This window comes from Lycorma delicatula, chromosome 1, assembly GCF_047948215.1.
Source record: "Lycorma delicatula isolate Av1 chromosome 1, ASM4794821v1, whole genome shotgun sequence".
In the NCBI taxonomy this organism is placed as follows: Eukaryota; Metazoa; Arthropoda; class Insecta; order Hemiptera; family Fulgoridae; genus Lycorma; species Lycorma delicatula.
Window position 1 is genome coordinate 22,406,312 of NC_134455.1, and position 21,158 is coordinate 22,427,469.

Below are 21,158 nucleotides of genomic sequence, written 5' to 3' on the forward strand. Positions count from 1 at the left end.
ATTACGTAAATAAATATTGAAATAATTTTAGTATTAACTCTATTTTGATTTCATCCTTTTTTAAATGAGAATTTTTGTAACGCTATATTGTAGCTTGATATATTGCCATAATATAAAATTGCTGGTATTATTAATAAATATGTGGTTAGTGAATGGATTTTTAAATTATAAATATGAATCATGAAAAATTAAAAAAACAACACTCATTAAAGAGTAATCAGGAGCAACATCTACTACAATGTGGTCTGCTTTTCATCAGTTTTCTGACTTGCAAAACATTTCTGAGGTTTGACTCTTAAAAGAAACGCCATTATCTGAGATTTTGACTCTTCTGACGTGGCCCTCAGTGAAGTGTTGGTGCTAACTCAACTTACAGTTTTAGCACCAGTGTGATTCCTCCTATCGCTTTACTTCGAGCTCTACACAGAATATCCTTGAGAGTTTTAGTAAAGAAAACCTTACCATTATCAAAATTTAAATTTTTAATCATTAATTTATTGACTTAATTTTTAAAGTAATCAAGGGTAAATGTTGATCTTTGACTTGTACTTCACAGGAAATTTGCTCGTGAAATGGAAAAAATAGGAAGGGAAGTTGGAGTTTCCATTCATCCTCAACCAAATATAAAACATTTGGTGATAAAACCTTCTGCGAGGAAAGAAGAAATTGTTAAAGAACTAGAAGTCTATAAAGATTTTGGAGCGGAATTGATAGTAGTTGTTATTCCTGATAATGGAGAAACTTACGGTAATAAATGGTATTTTTATGTAAATACAAAAATATATTAAAAAAAAAGAATCATGTTTACTTTTTCTATGCTATGCAGTAGTATTGATTAGTGTGCAACCATTAGCTGCTAAATCGCAAGTGAATAACATTTTAACAGCTTTTCAAAAGTCTTATGGTAAATTAAGAGACAGTTATTGTTTAATCTGTTAACCAACAATAATTTTGCCCGATAAGTAAAAAAATAAATTATAAATATTTATCATATTTTATAATATGGTTTCCTTTAATTATATTTTATTCCACCAGAATTCACCATATTATCTTCATTATACTGTTGACATTCTAACAGTCATGACTGTATTCTCATTTTAATTTTTGATACATAATAATATTTTTAATCTCCTGATGATGGTTTGAAAAAATCTGAAAGATCTTGAGAAAATAAATCTTTTTGCTAAGGTGATTAAAAAAATTGTTTATTATTTAAATATATCAGCAGAAACCATGTATAAGAAATCTAAAAAAAAGTTTCTTGGATGGAGTGAATAATTTGAGTTTGGTAGTTAAGTTTTAAGATGTTCAGAAGTAAATAAGACAATAAGGTGAATGATGTGTTCCATTTCTAGGTAGTGCCAAATATTTTTATTATTTCAGTTACAGGAATGTTTTTCAAATTTTCTTTGTTATTTCTGTTGTACATTATTTTCCTTTGATACAGATATGAATGATGTTATGTATTGTACATTTCTGATGATTCCTGGTGTTAGTCGCTTCATATTAAATCATCAGGATAAATCTTTCAATTTCAGCATATTCTTTCAATAACCAGACCTAATGATTCTGTGTAACAGTATTTGGTCAGTGGGTGGCATAATGTTAATCTCCTACACAATTTTTTACATGTTGCATCTATTTCTAGCAGCTGTATCACAGGGTTAAGATTGATCTGAATGTTTTATTATTTCTTGAGATATTTGTAAGTTGTCTTTAATTGTAATTGCTTAAATAAAGCCATTATTACCTTTTACTCTTTCCACATGCATAATCTTGTATTTATTGGCTATGTAATGTCATTGGTTGGTCTAGCTGTGTTCTGGTGGTCTCAAATAGCTACTGATAGTCAGCATGAAAAATATAATTGAGGGTATAGAGAACTGTTTCAAGAGCTGTCTTGACTGGGTTAATGCCAGGCAAAACCACAAGAAATCACCTTGAAAATGCTCTGTTTAATATCAGTTTCATCAGTCATCACTTTTTGTGAAGAAGAAATTCTGGGATTTCCAAGTGGACATAGCTGTTGGTAGAAGTTTGATAACTAGGAGAGTTTAACTGGTGGGTACACAAGTTAAACAAAAAGTAAAGTAAAGAAAGGTAAAGTTATTTACAAAAAGGGGAAGTTCTGTCAGACTTCAAAAGAGTGTTACTGTCATGATACCTAAGAAAGCTGGAGCAGATAAATGTGAAGAATACAAAAAAGTTAACTTAACTGCTTGTGCATCATAAATCTTAGCTACAATTCTGTACAGAAGAATTGAGAGGAGAGTGGAAGAAGTGTGTTAGGAGAAGACTGATTTGGTTTCAGGAAACGTACAGGGACAAGGGAAGCAATTTTAGTGCTTAGATTAATAGTAGAAGGAAAATTAAAGAAAAAAACTGACATAAATGGCATTTATAGACTTAGAAAAGACATTTGATAATGTAGATTGGAGAAAATGTTAAGCACTTTAAAAAATTTAGGGTTCAAGTATAGAGATAGAACAATCGCTAACATTTAGAGGAACCAAACTGCAACAGTAATAATCATAGAGCATAAGAAAGAAGCAGTAATAAAAACAGGGAGTCTGACAAGGATATGTTCCCTATCCTGTTACTTTTTAATCTTTACATAGAACTAGCAGTTAATGATGTTAAATAACAATTTAGATCTGGAGTAACAGTGCAAGATGAAAAGATAAAGATGCTAAAATTTGCTGATAATATAATAATTCTAGCCGAGAGAAAAAAGATTTAGAAGAAACAGTGATTGGCATGGATGAACTCATATGCAAGAACTACTGCATAAAAATAAACAAGAACAAAATGAAAGTAATGAAATGCAGTAGAAATAAAGTAGATGGACCACTGAGGATAAAAATAGGATGTGAAAAGACTATGGAGGTAGAAGGATTTTGTTATTTAGGAAGTAGAATTACTAAAGATTGATGAAATAGGAACAATATAAAATGCCAAATTTCACATGTGTAATGAGCTTTCAGTCAGAAATTAATTTAAACATCAGGAAAACATTTTTAAAAGTGTATGTTTGAAGCTTAGCTTTATATGGAAGTGAAACTTGGATGATCGGAGATCCGAGAAGAAAAGAAAAGGTGTTGCGGCAGATTGATGAAGAAAGAAGCATGTGGAAAAATATAGTTAAGCTGTAGGCGCTTTGATATTGCAGGGACAGGTAGACGAGAAAAATTGTTTAGGCAGGCAACATTTGGAATATGTAAAACAAAGTTTTAGGGATGTAGGATGTAGGGGGTATACTGAAATGAAACAACTGACACTCTAGATAGGGAATCTTGGAGAGGTGTATCAAACCAGTCGAATGACTGAAGATAAAAGCTAGGAGATTATTTTTATATATATAGTATGTCAAATAGCCTGTAATGGAATGGAGTCAAATGGTTGGAGCTAGCCTATAAAGCCAATGTTTAGATTTCTTAGCGTCTTTTTGGCTTGTTCCAGAATTATCTTATCCATAATCATTGTCCTTACATCTCTGTATGTTCTGTTGCATTTATTTTTTATTGTGTGCTTGGATGTTGAGAGTTGCTGTCTGATGTAATGATGGAGTAATGATTTTTGTAGAATGTTGGCAAGTATGTAAAATCATACTGCAATTTACCAGATTCTGCATCATGCTTTTATCTAATGAATTTTGATACTTGTAAATAAGATGTATATGTTTACTACTAATATATGTGGGTACTTGCAGTTAGTTGGCTGGCTATGTTATCATTACTGATGAAGATGTAATTACCAATAATTGTGAATTTTATCTGACCGTGGCACCTTTCAATTGCTAGTCTACTTTACAGTTCTCTTAAGTTTCTTATGTTGCTGATTTCTGGTTTTATTTGTTTGTATTGTACAACCGTAATATTTGTTGTCTGTCAAAAATCCATTTATTGCATAATAGCTTTTCTCTTTTATAAATTTCAACAGATATTTTTGAAATTGTTAATAAAATCAATGTTTTAGAAGTTTATTATATATTTTAGCAGCAGTTCTGTGCAGTGGAAACGAAAATTCATCTCTACGGCAGTTGTGATTTCCCGATAAAGTTATAAATTTAGGTGGATTGGACTTGAAAAAAAATGTAATTATATAAATAAATACTAGGAAATGTTAGTATATTTAATGTCTACAGCTGGATTTTTCACGAATGTCATGGATGGACACGAAAAATCTTTCTTTGTATTCTGACTGTTTGTGGTTGAACTCCAAAAAATGACTTGCATTAACAATGAATATACATAACTGTAATACATCAGATAAGGAGATAATACTTAAATAGCGGGACAAAGATAAAATTACAAATTAAGCCTTAGTCATTCTCTTTAATTTGGGCTTTAATGATACTTTCACATCAGTCAATCACCAACAGCAACATTTCTCAACCTGAGAATCACTATTATATGAAAGGGATCGTGGAATTTGCCTAAAACTACATGTAAGCAATAATGAAACCATTTTATGAGAAAAAAGTTCATTTATTATAAACGTGTTACTATTATTTACACGTGTACTTATAAGTTCGCATTTAAAAAAACAAATTAATTAGATGGTTGTGTTTGTTTTTCACTTAACAGTTTCTTCGTACGTGGATCTATGTTAGAAACACACAAAAGGAAATTGTTTTCAAGTGATAAAAGACCGATCCCTTAATTTAGTTTTAGCGCAACCATAGACAAAAAACTTTTTTCATATAGGTAAGACATGGCAAAAAGGGATTAATATTTTTAATGCTTCTGTTACTAAATTTCCATAATCACTTTGACCAGCAAGCCAAAATGTATCTAAATTTTCAGATATGAATTGTAGTTGTAACATTTTATCGGCAGACATTTCAATGAGCTGGTGGTGAATCCCAACTGATAACTTAGCAGCTGCAACGTTTTCACTAAATAGATTCAGTACCCTTTTTGAAAATACATTTTTATCTTTCAGAAAATACTCCGCCAAATGAATTTTTAGTTCATGCAAATGCATCTTCTTGGTATCTGTGATGAATAATAGTCTTTGTCTCAATATAATCTGAAGGGAGTTGAAATATAACAAAATGTTTGCTTTGAAGGTGAATAATCCAGATATTAAGCTTTCTAATTAAAGCATGAACTTTGTCAGTAAAATGTTTTATCATGTCCTTGTAAATTCACATTTAAGTTGTTTAAAAATAATTCATTTTGCAATTCCAAGAATCGGGTTAACACTTTCCTCTATGATAACCATCTGAATTCTGTATGGAAAAGAAGGAACTTTTTTCTTTTCGCCCATTTCATCACATAGTTTAGCCTATTCTGTTGTGATCAACTTTTAACAAAACTAACCATTTTTACCGCTTTACAGAGAATCTGTTAGAGATTTTCCACATATTTATATACTTCCTTGTACGAAAAATCCTGGTTTTCAGATTTCAATGAAAATATTCATTTTGACCATCTCTGAATCATTTTGAAACAGTATCAGCGTGATATCTGTATATACGTACATGTGAATATATGTATGTATGTATCTCGCATAACTCAAAACGATTAGCCATAGAATATTGAAATTTTGTATTTGGGACTGTTGTAACATCTAGTTATGCACATCCCCTTTTGATTGCAATCAACTAGGTCAAAAATGTGTATGCAGGATGTTTCAGTTTTGTAAAATAAGGATTTTGGACTTTTCTTAACTGCAGTAATGAATAAACCCTTGTTGAGAAATTTTCAACAATATATCTATCATAAGTGGTGGTTATGTTCATTCATTTCAGTTATAGCCAGATAAAATTTTAATTAATGAAATATTTGGATCTTACAAGGTGGGAAGGCACATCGGTTCGAATCAGATTTCATATACTTATTTTATATTTAATTTAAATATATTGATTTTTTAATAATTATTAACCTCTGACTATAAAAAAATAGAAAAAAAATATGACGTTATTAATGAAATAAAATTTTATATACTTTTCATTTTAATTAAAAATTTATACAGTTAAAGGTTAATAATTATTAATAAATCAATATATTTAAATTAAAAAAATATATGCATGAGGTCTGTAAATTGGGTAATGAGACTGGTTCAGAAAAATTCTTTATTTACAATCCAATTATACATTATCACCTTCGAAATAGTTCCCTTGGGAAGCCACTCAATGCTTCAAATGGTTTTCCCATTCTTCACAGCAGTGTTGGATCTCAGAAACTGGAATTTTTTTCAGATGGTCAGTTATGTTTTTTTTTTTTTATGTTTTTTATGTCAAAATGTTGTCCTTTGAGGTGTTTTTTTTTTAATTCAGGAACAGGAAAAAGTCAGGGCCTCAATTCAGGTGAATAAGGTGGTTGAGCAACTACAGGAATGTTTTTCTTTGTCAAAAACTCGTTAATTGAGATTGCAGTATGACAAGGTGCATTGTTATAATCCAGTTGTTTTTGATGGCTGGTCTCACGTGAAGAATTCTTTTCTGCAATCTTTTAAGAATTTCTCTGTAAACATATTGATTTACAGTTTGTCCTGGAGACAAACACTACAAAAGTCTCTGATTTGCTCAACATTGTCGTTGCTTTTTGATGTTAACAGTCTTCCAGAGTGTGGTCGTCTGCAACTGATTCCCAGCCATCTGAAAATGCATTAAACCACTTATAAACTTGGGCTTGTGACAGAGCATCATCTCCATACGCCCTTTTCAATTTTGAAAAAGTTTCAGTAGCACTCACAGAGTTTAATACAAAACTTAATTGCACAATGTTGCTTATAATTAGTATCAATCATTTTTGTAATGTACAACAAAAACTCGTTTCACGAAAAGTTTGTTAACGTCTCACGTGGCAACAATAGACTAAAAATATTAATACCTAATATAAATCAGCTGTTCATATAAACATATGTTTACTAGTAACTTTACAGTGTTGCCATTTTGGCTGCCAAAAAAAATCTCATTATATACAGACCTCATATATGAAGTCAGATTTTAACTGATGTGTCCATGGTAGCAGATTCGACACATTCTCACTTACACCGCAAAACTACTTGAGTAACGTGAAACAAAATTAATATAAAATGTTTAAGGAAATTTTAGGGCCATTTTTATTGGGAATAAGTGAATATTGCATGTTAGTATTTTGTGATGAAGACTCATAAACAGTGAACTATTCACACACACAGTATGGTTCAAATCGGTGTCTCTAAGCCCCTTGCCTTCCCCTTGTTAGCTGCAGTAATATGGATCTTAGACTACAGTAATGTGGTGCCTTATACTGATTAGATACATTTATTTTATTTTTAAATTTATTTAAAGAATAATAGAGGGACTCTAACCTAATATTTCACATAAGATTGTTGAATTAATAATTGTATAAATATTTGGTTTATAAAAATGAATATTTTAGCCATTTTTTTTATTTGTCCACTTTATTAAAGAATTGGAGGATCGTATTTCACTTTTAAATAAAATAAGTTATAATGAAGTGCAGCCAAAAATGTGTATATGTAATTTAATTGGTATATAAAGAAGTCATGTGGTGTTCACATCATATCTGTGAAGGAAGCAGTATGTCCATTCCGTCCTTGGTGTAAGATGATTTTTTAATTTTTTCAGAAATCCACTATTCTTTTCAGTTATCGCCTTTGCTCCATTACTACATAACTGCAATAGATTTTATCCAATCTATGTTATAATTTTTAGTAGCTTCTTAAAAAAACATCTAAAAGTCATTGGCCTGTTGAATGGCAATGTACTGATTTTCAAAATAACATATTTTCTTTGATTGATCTGTCCCTATCACCTTCATATCTCCCAAAACGTAAGAAATGAGAAATGTTTGCCACATCCTTTAATTCATCAAATAGAATATAAAAAAATTCACCTGAATTCACTTGCTGAATTATCTGTTTGCAAACAATGCAATATCAAATTCGCTTTGATATTGCGTTGTTAGAAAGTGGAATTTTTTTAATTCTTCCATGCCCATTAAAACATTGACCATATCAACTGCAGCAGGCAAAATGAAGTTTTCTGTGATTGAATTGGATTTACACCTTAGCTTACTTAACCCTTTAAACCCTAGGTGCCGATATATTGTCGCTGAAGTATTCTGTTAAACCCCACGGTGATGTTACATCATTGCCATTAGTTGTATCAAAAATACCAGGTGATGATATATTGTCTCTGAGGTATTTTTGCTTTAAAACTGATTATTTTTATATTTTTTTGAAAATAGTACATGTTTGTTAAATGAAGTATTTATTAAGGAGGTGGTAGGATTTGTTATAAATTTAGGACATTTTTCTTTTATAAGAAATGGAAGGAGGGAGGAATATCATCATTGTCAAGAGTTCTTTATGAGCTTTGCGGGAAATAATGTTAATAATTCAGATACTTAGATCAGTTTGAAAGAAGCTAGCAGTTAGTTTTTTCTAATTTGAAAGAAACCATAATGTAAGATCATGATTAATTTTAGCTTATAGATTTTTGCAATCAGGTGTAAAAAAGGCATTAAATATTTGCAAATTCTCATTAACAGGTTTAATGAACAACAAGAGTTGAGAAATTCCATCATTTTTTCCAAGTAGGATGGTTATGTCCTTCACAGTGCTTCAGGCAGCTTTCTGCAACTGTGCAGACCATAATATAACTTTTTAGCATTACAGATACACTTTAAAATTTGTTTATATAACTCTACCTAATTTATGAAGAAAGATTTTCAGGTTATTTTCATAATTATAGGGTTCTCTTTTTTTATTACGAGAGAGATGGATTGCAGTCATGACACAACCTTTATCACCTTTTAGCGATGTATGTTTTTTATGGAATAAGAGAAAAAGCGATAGTAAAATATTTAAATTTTGTTAAAAAGCTACAAAATAAAATATTAAACATCACTTGTTTTCTTTAAATTAAATAATAAGTCTCATTCTGGAAGTATGAATTAATGCATGTAATATTATTTTTTTTAAATACTTATTTTATAAAATTTACCTGTTAGAACTTTTATCCTGAAGATTTGAACCAATATAAAGTTTTATTTTAAGTAGTAGTGCTGTGTGGTCTGAATTACTGCTCTTGATTGTTTCAATTTCATGATTAGATGGGTCAAAACCGAGTATAAAATTATACCTTGCATAAATAGAGTGGTGCTTGATCCTAGTCATATAATTTAAGTGAACCCAGTAAGCATCTGTTACATCCACATGTAAAAATTCAGCACAAGTTGGATTGCATTTTGAATTTGCAATCTTTACCTAAATAATATGTTATGAAGGATACTTAATTTTGCACAACTATAGGAAGAAATCTAGTTTTTAAAAATATATCTAAGTTTTTTTTCATTATCAGGAGTCCCACAGGTAAACTATATAAATTTGTTTTTACAATGATACTGTAATATTTAAAGACAGACTCATACAATACCCTTTAAAATTGCCAATCTTTGTGGCTGAGTGGTAGTGTCTTGGCCTTTCATCTGGAAGAACCAGGTTCAAATTTTGGTCAGGCGTGGTATTTTTGATATGTTATAAATATTCCAGTTCCCAGGCACAAGTTTCAAACTTATGTGGCAAAATCAAGCCAAAACAAATATTCCTTGTAACATTAGCGCCCTTTCTCATCTGCATACAAGTTCCACCCCACCCCTTTTCTTATAAAATAACTTGCTTTGTGATGTATAAAAGATCTTCCTTGGAGCAGTGTTCAGTTAAACATATCGCATCTGGTAATTCATGTAATTGTAAAAGGAATATATTGAATTCATATTAGTTTAAATCAACTCGCCGTATTATTTTCAAACTATAAACTTCATGTTTGAGACCAGGAGAACCAGAAATGGATGAAGCCCCATCTAGTTTCAGTTTTTTCACTAAATTATCTTCTAGTTTTTTAAGGTTATTAATTAAACAAATTTTACATGCATAAGGTGATAAGAATCTCAGAAAAGATGATAAAGTAGAGACCAGCGCTCTTGGAGATGAATCATGACAGATAATTAGAAGAGCAAACATCTTCACTCAGTGTTATGTACATTATTTTTGGTGGTAGAACAGTTTCAAAAGGATAAGTTCAAAGAAGATGTCGATATGAAACTGTCGAGCAATAAATGAGTAAATTTTTGTCTAAGAAATTCTTTCCTTTTGAAATTTATATGAAATCCATGACGAGTTTGAAAACAGCAGTATAGAGCAAGTAGCTCACAAGAAAACTCATGTTTTAGTACTCATACAGCAGTTGTTGTATAGCTCCATTAATCTCTCAATTTAAAGATTAAACTACCCAGTTTAAAGATAAACATCAAACAAGTCATGTGCTGAAATGTCACTTTCAAATCCACGAGATGTCTGGCCACAGAATTATCTCCTCTAAAGTTCATCATATACCTTGATTTTCTATATATTTGAAAGTGTACAAATCCTTAACATTAAGAAACTGTTGAAGTAAGAGTTTAGTTAGTTCCCTTTTTTTTACTATTTGTGCTATTTGCTGTTCATTTGAACTCTGTACCTATGTATATAGTAATAAAATATGCTGTGTCAACCAATTTAAATATCATACGAATAAGCTTGTAGTTTACATTAACTTGTACATGATTGAAGACATATTATATATTGAAATGAATAATTATTATGATTATTTATATTAAATGCTACTCATATATTTCATTTTATTTTTAGGTCGGGTGAAACAGGCTGCTGAGTTAGTTGTTGGAATCCTCACACAATGTGTTAAAGCTAAAACTATATACAGGCTAAGTGTTGCAACAGTTTCAAATATATTATTGAAAGTAAATTCAAAATTAAACGGGGTCAATCATACAATTGGAGGTCCTGAAGAGTAAGTTTATTCTGAAGTATTTTAATTAGCGTTTAGAAATTATAATATGTAATTAATATTTGTATCTGATGGTTATATTCATTATTTAAATGTTTAATAAGGAAGTATTTGAATATTTAATAAGCGCATAACAAAAGTACTTTGACAATTTTTTTCCTGCTATCGACTGCTCGGCTATCAAGAAGGGCTTTTGACTTCAAAAACATGAATATTAGTCACCGATTAGGATGTCCATGTTACCAGTGTACGTTTTCATTGGTGTTTTACTGATGATATTGTAATTTGGCTTGTTAGAGTCTACATAAAACTTAAATTTCTGTAGCAACTTATTTAATCCTTCGGAGACGTAGGATCAAGCATTTTGTTGAAGTTACCGATTAACATGTTTACTGCTCTGTCTAATTTGTGGCATGGTGTTTAATGTATCTCATTCCTTTGACTACATACAGGCAGAATCCATAATTCTTTTATCGTTAAAGGTTAGCACTCAAAAAATAAGTTACTACAGTGTGGTGTGTGTGTGTGTGTGTGTATACACACACACACACCACACTGTAGTAACTTATATATAAGTAAATATATATATATTTTAAATTAGAAATCAAGAAATAAGTTGTTACAGTACAGTATATGTGAATGTAATATATATTTATAATTTTAAGTTAGAAATTAAGATTATTTAATTTAATGAGATATTTATTTGTTTGCATTTAATGCTTTTGTTATTCAGGAATTCTCTTGTATTTTCTTATATATTTAATATAAAGTCTATTAAAATTAGACTGGTATGAGTAAAAATAAAGGTTACTTTATTATATTTCAAAGTAATAAAGATTACAAATACTATATTGGTTGTTTTTATTATTTCCATCACCACCGCCATAAATTATTACTCATCTTTGACCATTTGACCAGAAAATATTTATCGACTTTTTTTTTTTGTTGGAGAAAGTCTATCAGTGTATAAACCCGTACTGCATTTTCTTATATTGCAATGACTTATCTGGCCTAAATTATACCATTATTTTCTTCAGAAAATAGAGATTGGATCAAATAGTATTTTAGAGAGTGTACAAAGAAGCAGTAACAAAATAATTTATATTTAAATAAAAAAGATTTATAAAAACTGTATTACTGTTGTATTTTGTAGAGTAAAATATACCCATTATAACAGCAAAAACATTTTCATAGCAAATCACAATACTTCTCTCCATTCTTTGAATAATATTACCAGTTAGGGTAAGTTAGATTAATCTAGAGAAGCCTACATACTCCTTCAAATTGCAAATCTACTTGTTGGGCAGACGCTCAAAACCAACACAACAGATTGTATTTTATGAAAATCTGCTTAAAGCGCTATTTCAGTTGTTAGTTTATATATATTCGATCTAACTAATGACAAATAAATATTTTGATTGCTTTTTTGTTTAGGCCGATGGTTTTGAAAAGACCTGTTATGATAGTAGGTGCTGATGTTACTCATCCGTCACCTGATCAAAATCATATTCCTTCTGTTGCAGCAGTGAGTATATATATTATATTTATATGTATGATGTAGTAAAGAAAATCACCAAACACAATTATATAAACATTTAATAAACTCCTAAGAGTTTAACTTTTGAGACTCTCCTGCATCGTCAGTTTGTGATTAATATTATGATTATATGAAAAATGATTAAATAAATAGATTATTAAATGTTTATATAACTGTGTTTGGTGTTTTGGTGGTGATCTTTACAACTATATCATATTAAGGTCAATTAACACGGTGATAACTATAATAATAAAATATTTGACAATTCAAAAAATAATGTTTGTGTAAATTGTTGATCTGTTGAGTACATATTTTTTAAAGCGAGAGAAAGTAACCTGTTCTTTCTTTTATCCATTTATTTATAAAACATAAAAAAACAGCTTCTTGTTGACATAATGGAACAGGGGTTTACTTTAACCACATATACTTTATAAATGTTATTACCATAATAATTTTTAGTACTCCTCTATGAATAATGAGACCTTGCCGATGTGGAGGGGGCTTGAGTGCTCAGTGATACAGAGTAGCTGGACTGAAGATGCAACCATATTGGAGAGGTTGCATCTCTCCATTCCTAAGTTGAGAGCCAGACTAAGGAATGATTCCTGAAAGAGGGCAGCAGCTCTTTCAGTATTTGTTAAGGCCGTAGGTCAGGACGACTTAAACGGCAATATTAACATCACTTAATCCTCTGAGTACTGCGCAGCTGAAAGCAATGGAAAACTACAGCTGCTTTTTTTTTTTTTAAGAAAATGTAGCTCTGCATTTTTATATAATGAAGTTGGAAGCACCTTCCTTGGTAAAATATTCTGGAGGTATACTAGTCCCCTGTTCGGATCTCCAGGTGGGGACTACTAAGTAAGGAATCACCAGAACATTAAAAAATAACATTCTACGAGTCAGAGCATGAAATGTTAGAAGTCTGAAAAAGGTTGGTAGGTTAGAAAATTTAAAGAGGAAAATGGGTAAGATAAATGTAGATGTAGTAGGAATTAACGAGGTTCGGTAGGAAGAGGTAAATGACTTTTGGTCAGGTGATTTTAGAGTAATTAACTCGGCTTCAAATAATGGTCAGGCAGGAGTAGGTTTTGTAATGAACAAGAAGAGAGTAGAGTGTTTCAAAATGCATAGCGATAGAATCATTGTAATAAGGATGAAATCAGAACTTATGATTTCATTATTTTAGACATTAGTAATCGTCATAGACGATTTTTAATGTCTATATGCCTGCAAGGCCCATGATGAGGAGGTAGAGTGTGTATACGAAGAGATTGACAAAGCAATTAAACACATAAAAGGGGATGAAAATTTAATAATAGTTGGAGATTGGAATCCAAGTATTGGAAAAGGTAAGGAAGGAAATATAGTGGGTGAGTAAGGGCTGAGCAAAACGAATGAAAGAGGAGACCGACTTATAGAGTTTTGCATGAAGTATAATTTAGTAATTATAACACCAACACCCAGTTTAAAAATCATAATAGAAGAATATACACATACAAAAAGCCTAGTGATACTGCAAGGAATCAGATAGATTACATCATGGTTAAGAAAAGATTTAGAAATCAACTCGTCGACTGCAAAGCTTACCCTGGTGCAGAATTAATAGCGACCATAATTTAGTGATAATGATATGTAGATTGGGATTTAAAAACCTGAAGAAAAGGTGTCAGACGAATCTGTGAAATTTAGAGAAGCTTGAGGAAGAGGAGGTGAAGAAGATTTTTGTGGAGAACATCGCAAGAGGTCTGAGTAAAAAATATAAGGTAGAAAATGTAGAAGAGTGTGAAAATGTTAAAATGGAAATTCTTAAATCAGCAGAAGCAAACTTAGGCAGATCAAAGAGAATGGTAGAAAACCTTGAATTTCAGACGATATATTGCAGCTAGCTGATGGATGAACGTGGAGAATATAAGAATGCTAATGATGAAGAAAGTAAAAGGCACTATCGACAATTAAGAAATACTATAAATAGGAAGTGCAAACTAGCGAAAGAAGAGTGGATTAAAGAAAACTGTTGAGAAGTGGAAAGAGAAATGAGCATTGGTAAAATAGACATAGCGTACAGGAAAGTTAAGGAAAATTTTGGGATACATAAATTAAAATCTAATACGTGTTAAACAAAGATGGTACACCGATTTATAATACAAAAGGCAAAGTGAATAGGTGGGTGGAATATATTGAAGAATTATACGGAGGATATGAACTAGAAAATGGTGTTATAGAGGAAGAAGAGGATGAAAGAAGATAAACAATACTGAGATCTGAATTTAAGAGAGCATTAAAAGATTTGAATGCCAGAAAGGCTCCTGGAATAGACGGAATACCTGTAGAATTACTGCGCAGTGCAGGTAAGGAAGCGATTGATAGATTATACAAACTGGTGTGTAATTTTTATAAAAACAGGAAGTTCCATCGGAGACTTCAAAATGAGTGTTATAGTCATGATACTAAAGAAAGCAGGAGCAGGTAAATGTGAAGAATACAGAACAATTAGCTTAACTAGCCATGCATCAAAATTCTTGACTAGAATTTTGTAGAGAAGAATTTGAGAGGAGAGTGAAAGAAGTGTTAGGAGCAGACCAATTTGGTTTCAGGAAAAATATAGGGACAAGGGAAGCAATTTTAGGGCTCAGATTAATAGTGAAGGAAGATTAAAGAAGAACAAACTCTTGGCATTTATAGATATAGAAAATGCACTTGATAATGTAGACTGGAATAAAATGTTCAGCATTTTAAAAATATTAGGGTTCAGATACAGAGATAGAAGAATGACTGCTAACATTTACAGAAACCAAACAGTAACAGTAATAATTGAAGAACATAAGAAAGAAGCTGTAAAAAGAATGGGAGTCTGACAAGGATGTTCCATATCTCCATTACTTTTTAATCTTAACATAGAACTAGCAGTTAATTGATGTTAAAGAACAATTTATATCTGGAGTAACAGTATAAGGTGAAAAGTTAAAGATGCTACATTTGCTGAGGATAATAATTCTAGCTGAAAGTAAAAAGGATTAAGAAGAAACAATAAATGGCATAGATGATGAAGTCCTACGCAAGAACTATCGCATGAAAATAAACAAGAAAAAAACAAAAGTAATGAAATGTAGTAGAAATAACAAAGATGGACCACTGAATGTGAAAATAGGAGGAGAAAAGATTATGGAGGTAGAAGAATTGTGTTATTTAAGAAGTACGATTACTAAAGATGGACAAAGCAGGAGTGATATAAAAAGGTGAATAGTGCAGGCGAAATGAGGTTTCAGTCAGAAATATAATTTGTTTACATCAAAAATTAATTTAAACATCAGGAAAACATTTTTGAAAGTGTATGTTTGGAGTGTCGCTTTATATGGAAGTGAAACTTGGACGATCGGAGTATCTGAGAAGAAAAGATTAGAAGCTTTTGAAATGTGGTGCCACAGGAAAATGAAAATTCAGATGGGTGGATAAAGTGACAAATGAAGAGGTGTTGCGGCAAATCTATGAAGAAAGAAGCATTTGGAAAATTTAGTTAAAAAAAAAGATAGACTTATACGCCATATATTAAGACATCCTGGAATAGTTGCTTTAATATTGGAGGGACAGGTAGAAGGAAAAAATTGTGCAGGCAGGCAACATTTGGAATGTGTAAAACAAATTGTTAGGGATGTAGGATGTAGGGGGTATACCGAAATGAAATGACTAGCACTAGGTAGGGAATCTTGGAGAGCTGCATCAAACCAGTCAAATGACTGAAGACAAAAAAAAACTTATAGTAGTTTATGAATTTGCTATTTCATAATAACCAAATTGTACAATCAGCTGACAGTTACAAACCAGCCATGTACTGTTCAAGTTTGTTTACATGCATTTGAAGCATTACTTTGATTAGTCTTTAATCATATTGATATTTATTATTTTGAAGTGAAATACTTGATTGTAGACATAATAGCATGTTTTTTATTTTTCACTTCTTAGTTCTGGAACTTAACTTAGCATAAGGAACTGAAAATGGGAGTAATATCATATAAATTGAACAAGGAATTTAACCGTTTCAAACATAGGGGTTTTGTGCTTCATCATCTAAATTTCAGCTCCCATCCACAGGCACCTAAAATTATATTGGTTGTGTTACTTGTCTGCTGATGAGTTTGAAGTGTTGTAACAAACTTGCTCCATCGTAATAAAAAAATCATATGTGGTCTCATTTTACATTCCAAACAGTATTGTAAAATAAGAATAAGTCGGTATCATCTTTAAAATAAAGAGCTTTTGGAAAGTTTACACTTTATCAGTTTTAAAATTAAAATGTAAAGTCATATTAAATCAAAATTCTGTAATAGTAATTATGTACTGGAAAATTTGATTGTATATTTTTTCATATAACTTAAAAAATTCTAAAATTTTTAATCACTATTGGAACAGTCTCACTATGCTTGTCAAAAATAAAAGATCCTATATCAATATTAGACTGAATTCATGTTTAGGCCACTACTTAGTTTGTAGTCATCGATTAAAAGTTTTTTTGTTTTACCATGTAAGCGTGTACAATTTATCAGCAAACAACACTTGATGATACGGAAATATATATTTAGAAAGTAGCTTTCTGTTTAGGGTAGGGAAGGTATGTTTTAATGATATTAGGTAAAAAGTGTTTCATAGAAAACAATAGCAAAGCTCAACAATGATTTAGTTACATGGTCAGTATACGCTGAATCTTATATATTTTTTGGCTGCTGATTCCAAATTTGAAGGCAGAATTGTCCTGTCAGCCTTAGATTTTTTAAATAAGCCTTCCTATTTTCCAGCAAATACATGTGCATTAATAGTGCAAGTATAGTATGTTGTTTATATATTGCAGCAGTTAAGTTGCTAAATAAATCATAATGTATTTAAGTTGATAAATCACCATGAAAAATAAGTATTGTTATTTACACAGTAATTAAAATGATTCATATCACTTTTTCTTGGAAATGTAATTAAGTCGCCCATTAACCACATGTATTAGCTACATGTAGTGTAACATATATGAACTTTGTTTTATTGAGATGTGATACTGTAAACAGTATTAATGCAGTTAACATTAATGTTAATGCTGTTGCATTAATCATCCAAACAGTTACTGCTACATTTGTAGTGAGGCAACATTAAACCCTGAGAATAACTATTATGCACTGATAAAAAAATTGTATGGATTATTTTTTTTAATTTGAATAGATGATCAGGATAAGTACTAGCCTTCTCATTTATTGAGAATGATTATGAAGCTGCAGTTCATGTTTAACACTGTGTTAACCGGTCAGGTGAATGAATCTCATCACATGACATTTTCATTTCCAACAGCTTGAGAGAACCAAAGGATCACTTATAGACTGCTATTTTTGTAACAAAAATATCAGGGATGACAGCTAAGACTAGACACATTAAATATCCCCTCTGCTATAAGACCAGTGCCCTACAGTAGACAGTTTCCAATTCCAGTACCACCAAACATTGTAATTAGACGAAGATGAAGTTGTTTATGTTGAAGGTTGTGCATATTTATCAGGTGATTAATAAAACACTTTTTAGAAACAAACCCAGACTTTAAAAAGTAGAAATATTGAGCCACACTTAATTAATCAGACAGAACTAAATGATCTTGTTCATGATCTAAATTTAGCCAAGAATCAAGCAGAAATTCTCTCATGACTTGAAAGGGTAACTATTACAGTTATTAAAATACGCGCTTTCCATGACAGAAATGTGAATTTGAATGTTTCTTCTTCTAGTAAGAGGACTTTGTTTACTGTAATGATGTGAAATCTACTAGACATTTTGGACATATGCACCATCCAGATGAATAGCATCTTATAGACTCCTTAAAAAGTAGTTTGAAAGCAGTTCTTCATATTGAAAATAATATTCCATTGACCCCTTTAGCTCATTCAGTTCATGTTAAGTCATATGAAAATATGAATTTGGATGTGATTCAGTGTGAGAAACATTTGTTGTAGAGACCTGAAAGTGATAGTATTGTTACTTGGTTTACTAAATTTTGTTGCTTTTCGTGCAAGTGAGAGAGCAGGAATAGGAAAAGCACTATGTTAAAAAAATATCCTAAAAGAGAAACATTGACTGCAGGAGAGAAGAACATTATGAGCCTGTACTAGTAAAACCTTCCGCCACTACACGTTAGGCTAGGTTTAATGAAAAATTTTGTTAAAGCAATGAATTGTAATGGGATTGGATTTCACTTTCTAAAAAACAAGTTCCCCAATATAAGTAATGCTAAAATAATTGAAATATTTGTTGGACCACAAAGAAGAAAACTAATGGATGATATTGAATTTGAAGACAGTTTGAATGACTATGAGGTAGCTGTGTGGAAGTCTTTTAAGAAGGTTATTAACAACTTCCTTAGAAATCATAAGCAAATAACTACAACTGATATTCTTAAAACTATAAAACGATATATGTGACTAAAGATTCATTTCTTAAATTCTCATCTGGATTTTTTCCTACCTATCTTGGCGCAGTGAATGATGAACAAGGAGAATGCTTTTTATCAGGAAATATCCACCAAGGAAAATCGAACCCAGAATGCTCACTACTTCTAGAATCTAAAGAGGGACTGATACATATAGCAAAATACATCAGAAAATTCAAAAGAAGCAGATTTTAGGCATGTAGAAATTCCATGTATAATATTGTATACAGTCACATTGCTTTTTTCATACAATAAAAAGTGGTAATTACCAAAACACTATGCCTGATATAGAATGAAACCACATACATATTTGAAATCAGTATCAAAAATATAATAAGATTTAGCTATTAACTTTCTTGTACCAAACAAAAAATTAAATTTTGTTGTCCAGTGTAACAGAATTTATAAAGAGAAATAATTTTGTTATTTTTTCTAAATGAAAAATTTTGAAAAAATTAATTAAATCTGTTGTTAATTGAAGTCTATATAGACTATATAGGTGATAAATTACCCACCTTACTTGCTTATATTATAGTTTATGGGTATGATAAAATGCGAGGTTGACTGTTCGTTTGCATTCTTATTGCTGCTGCTTTCATCAAGGAACACAAAGATATTAGGTTGGCGACAGAAAATGTAGGGAAGAGAGTTGAAAACCACCGTGTTGATATCAGTGTAGAACTCTGTAAATTAATACAGTACTTTATTAAATTAATAGATTTAAGTAAAAGTATTTTAACTTTTAAAGGTCTAAATTTATTGTAATAAAATTAGATGTTTTAATTTTTACAAAAAAACATTTTTCTGTTTTGTTTTTAATAATAAAGATTTATTTTTTATTCATAAACTTTATTTCATCAGTTTTCTCTGAATTAAATTAACTTCAATTTTTGATAATAAAATTTACACATTTCATTTAACAAAGTTATTTTACTTCAAACCTAAAGCAAAAAAAATGCGATTTGCTTCCCTGAATTTTTCTATTTTACATTTAATATGAAAACAACAGGAGATACAGTTCTGGGTCCTGTTTTATTCATTTTTTCAAATAAAAAACATGGGAAAACATCAAGTTTACCCTTATAACGTCTTCAAATTTCAGTATGACCTCATTTTACCAGGGGAATGAAGTCCAGGTGAATAATTTCACCAGCCATAACTTTATAACAAAATGTTTTTGGGCATATGTTTGTGTGAACTAATTCCTTATATCAAGCTGTAGAATCAGTTTCAAAATTATTTCTCTTCCCTCCTGAATCACTCTGTACATAATATTTATATAAAAAACACATTTTATGAGTCTAAAGATAAAAAAACATATTTTACTTAGTTGTTTTGTTGGAAGTTATTATTAAGCCGATAAAAGTATTTAGAAATTATATTTTTTCCTGAAAATATATACAGTTTGTTTTTTGCTTGTGTTGTTATTAGTAAAATAACTTTTATTCTTTTAGGTTGCAGCCAGTCATGTTCCTAAAGCTTTTCAATATAATATGTTGTGGCGTCTTCAGCCTGCTAGAAAAGAAATAATTGAAGACTTGGAGAACATCATGAGGAAGCAATTACTTTTTTTCTTAAAGAGAACTAACCATAAACCTGAAAAGATATTCTTTTATAGAGATGGTGTTAGCGAAGGGCAATTTTCACAGGTAGCCAATCTCCTTAAAAACATTTTTGTATAATGTACATTTTGTTTGCCAAGACATGCATTTTTAATAGTCATAGTTTTTACCTGTGATCAGTACAAATTAACTATAGATAATAAATCTATTTTAATCGACTCTTATCAGAAAATCTCATTTGCCTTACCCTGACTGCGAGCAGGAATAATAAGAATCATGATTTTTCAACCATTATAAAGCAAACCCAATTTTTGAAGTATAAAAACTTCTTTATTTATGTGCGACTATATAGTGCAGAAAAATCTCACAAAAATATTCATTTGATTTATATTAGAGTTCCTTTTTGGAAGCTTTTGCTTAATTAAATGTGTCTACTTGTTTGTTTAGTCTATTAAGGATATTTTTCTAGTAAGAAAATATGCCTAATTCCATTGTTTTATCATATCTTTATAAAATGTAATTAAAAATTTTCTAATCTACTTTTATGTAATTCTTTAAAAGTGTACTGTATAACACTGGTTTATTCCGTTTTTAAAAGAGAAGATACCTAATGAATGTTTTATAGAGTACCATCTTTTATGCTAAAATGCTGTTATCATGTCACGTTCCTGAGTTACCTTAGTTTAAAAACCCTATTATGTCATTTTTTTTATGCATAATAGAAACATGTTATCTTGTATGACCAAGAGTGTAAGTAATTTCAGAATATAAAACCCTCATCATTGTAAGATATCATCCCAACCA

At 30.5% G+C, this 21,158-nt stretch overlaps 1 protein-coding gene across 1 annotated transcript in view; it reads left to right on the top strand.

Annotated features, from left to right (window-relative positions):
• Window positions 1–21,158, top strand: part of LOC142317436 (protein argonaute-2-like) — a 150,429-nt gene that overhangs the window by 38,384 nt on the left and 90,887 nt on the right. The window contains exons 9-12 of the mRNA XM_075354002.1: window positions 557–747; window positions 10,648–10,807; window positions 12,239–12,329; window positions 20,247–20,441. Of these exons, the coding sequence (XP_075210117.1) occupies window positions 557–747; window positions 10,648–10,807; window positions 12,239–12,329; window positions 20,247–20,441 (637 nt within the window). The remainder of the gene's footprint in view (window positions 1–556; window positions 748–10,647; window positions 10,808–12,238; window positions 12,330–20,246; window positions 20,442–21,158) is intronic.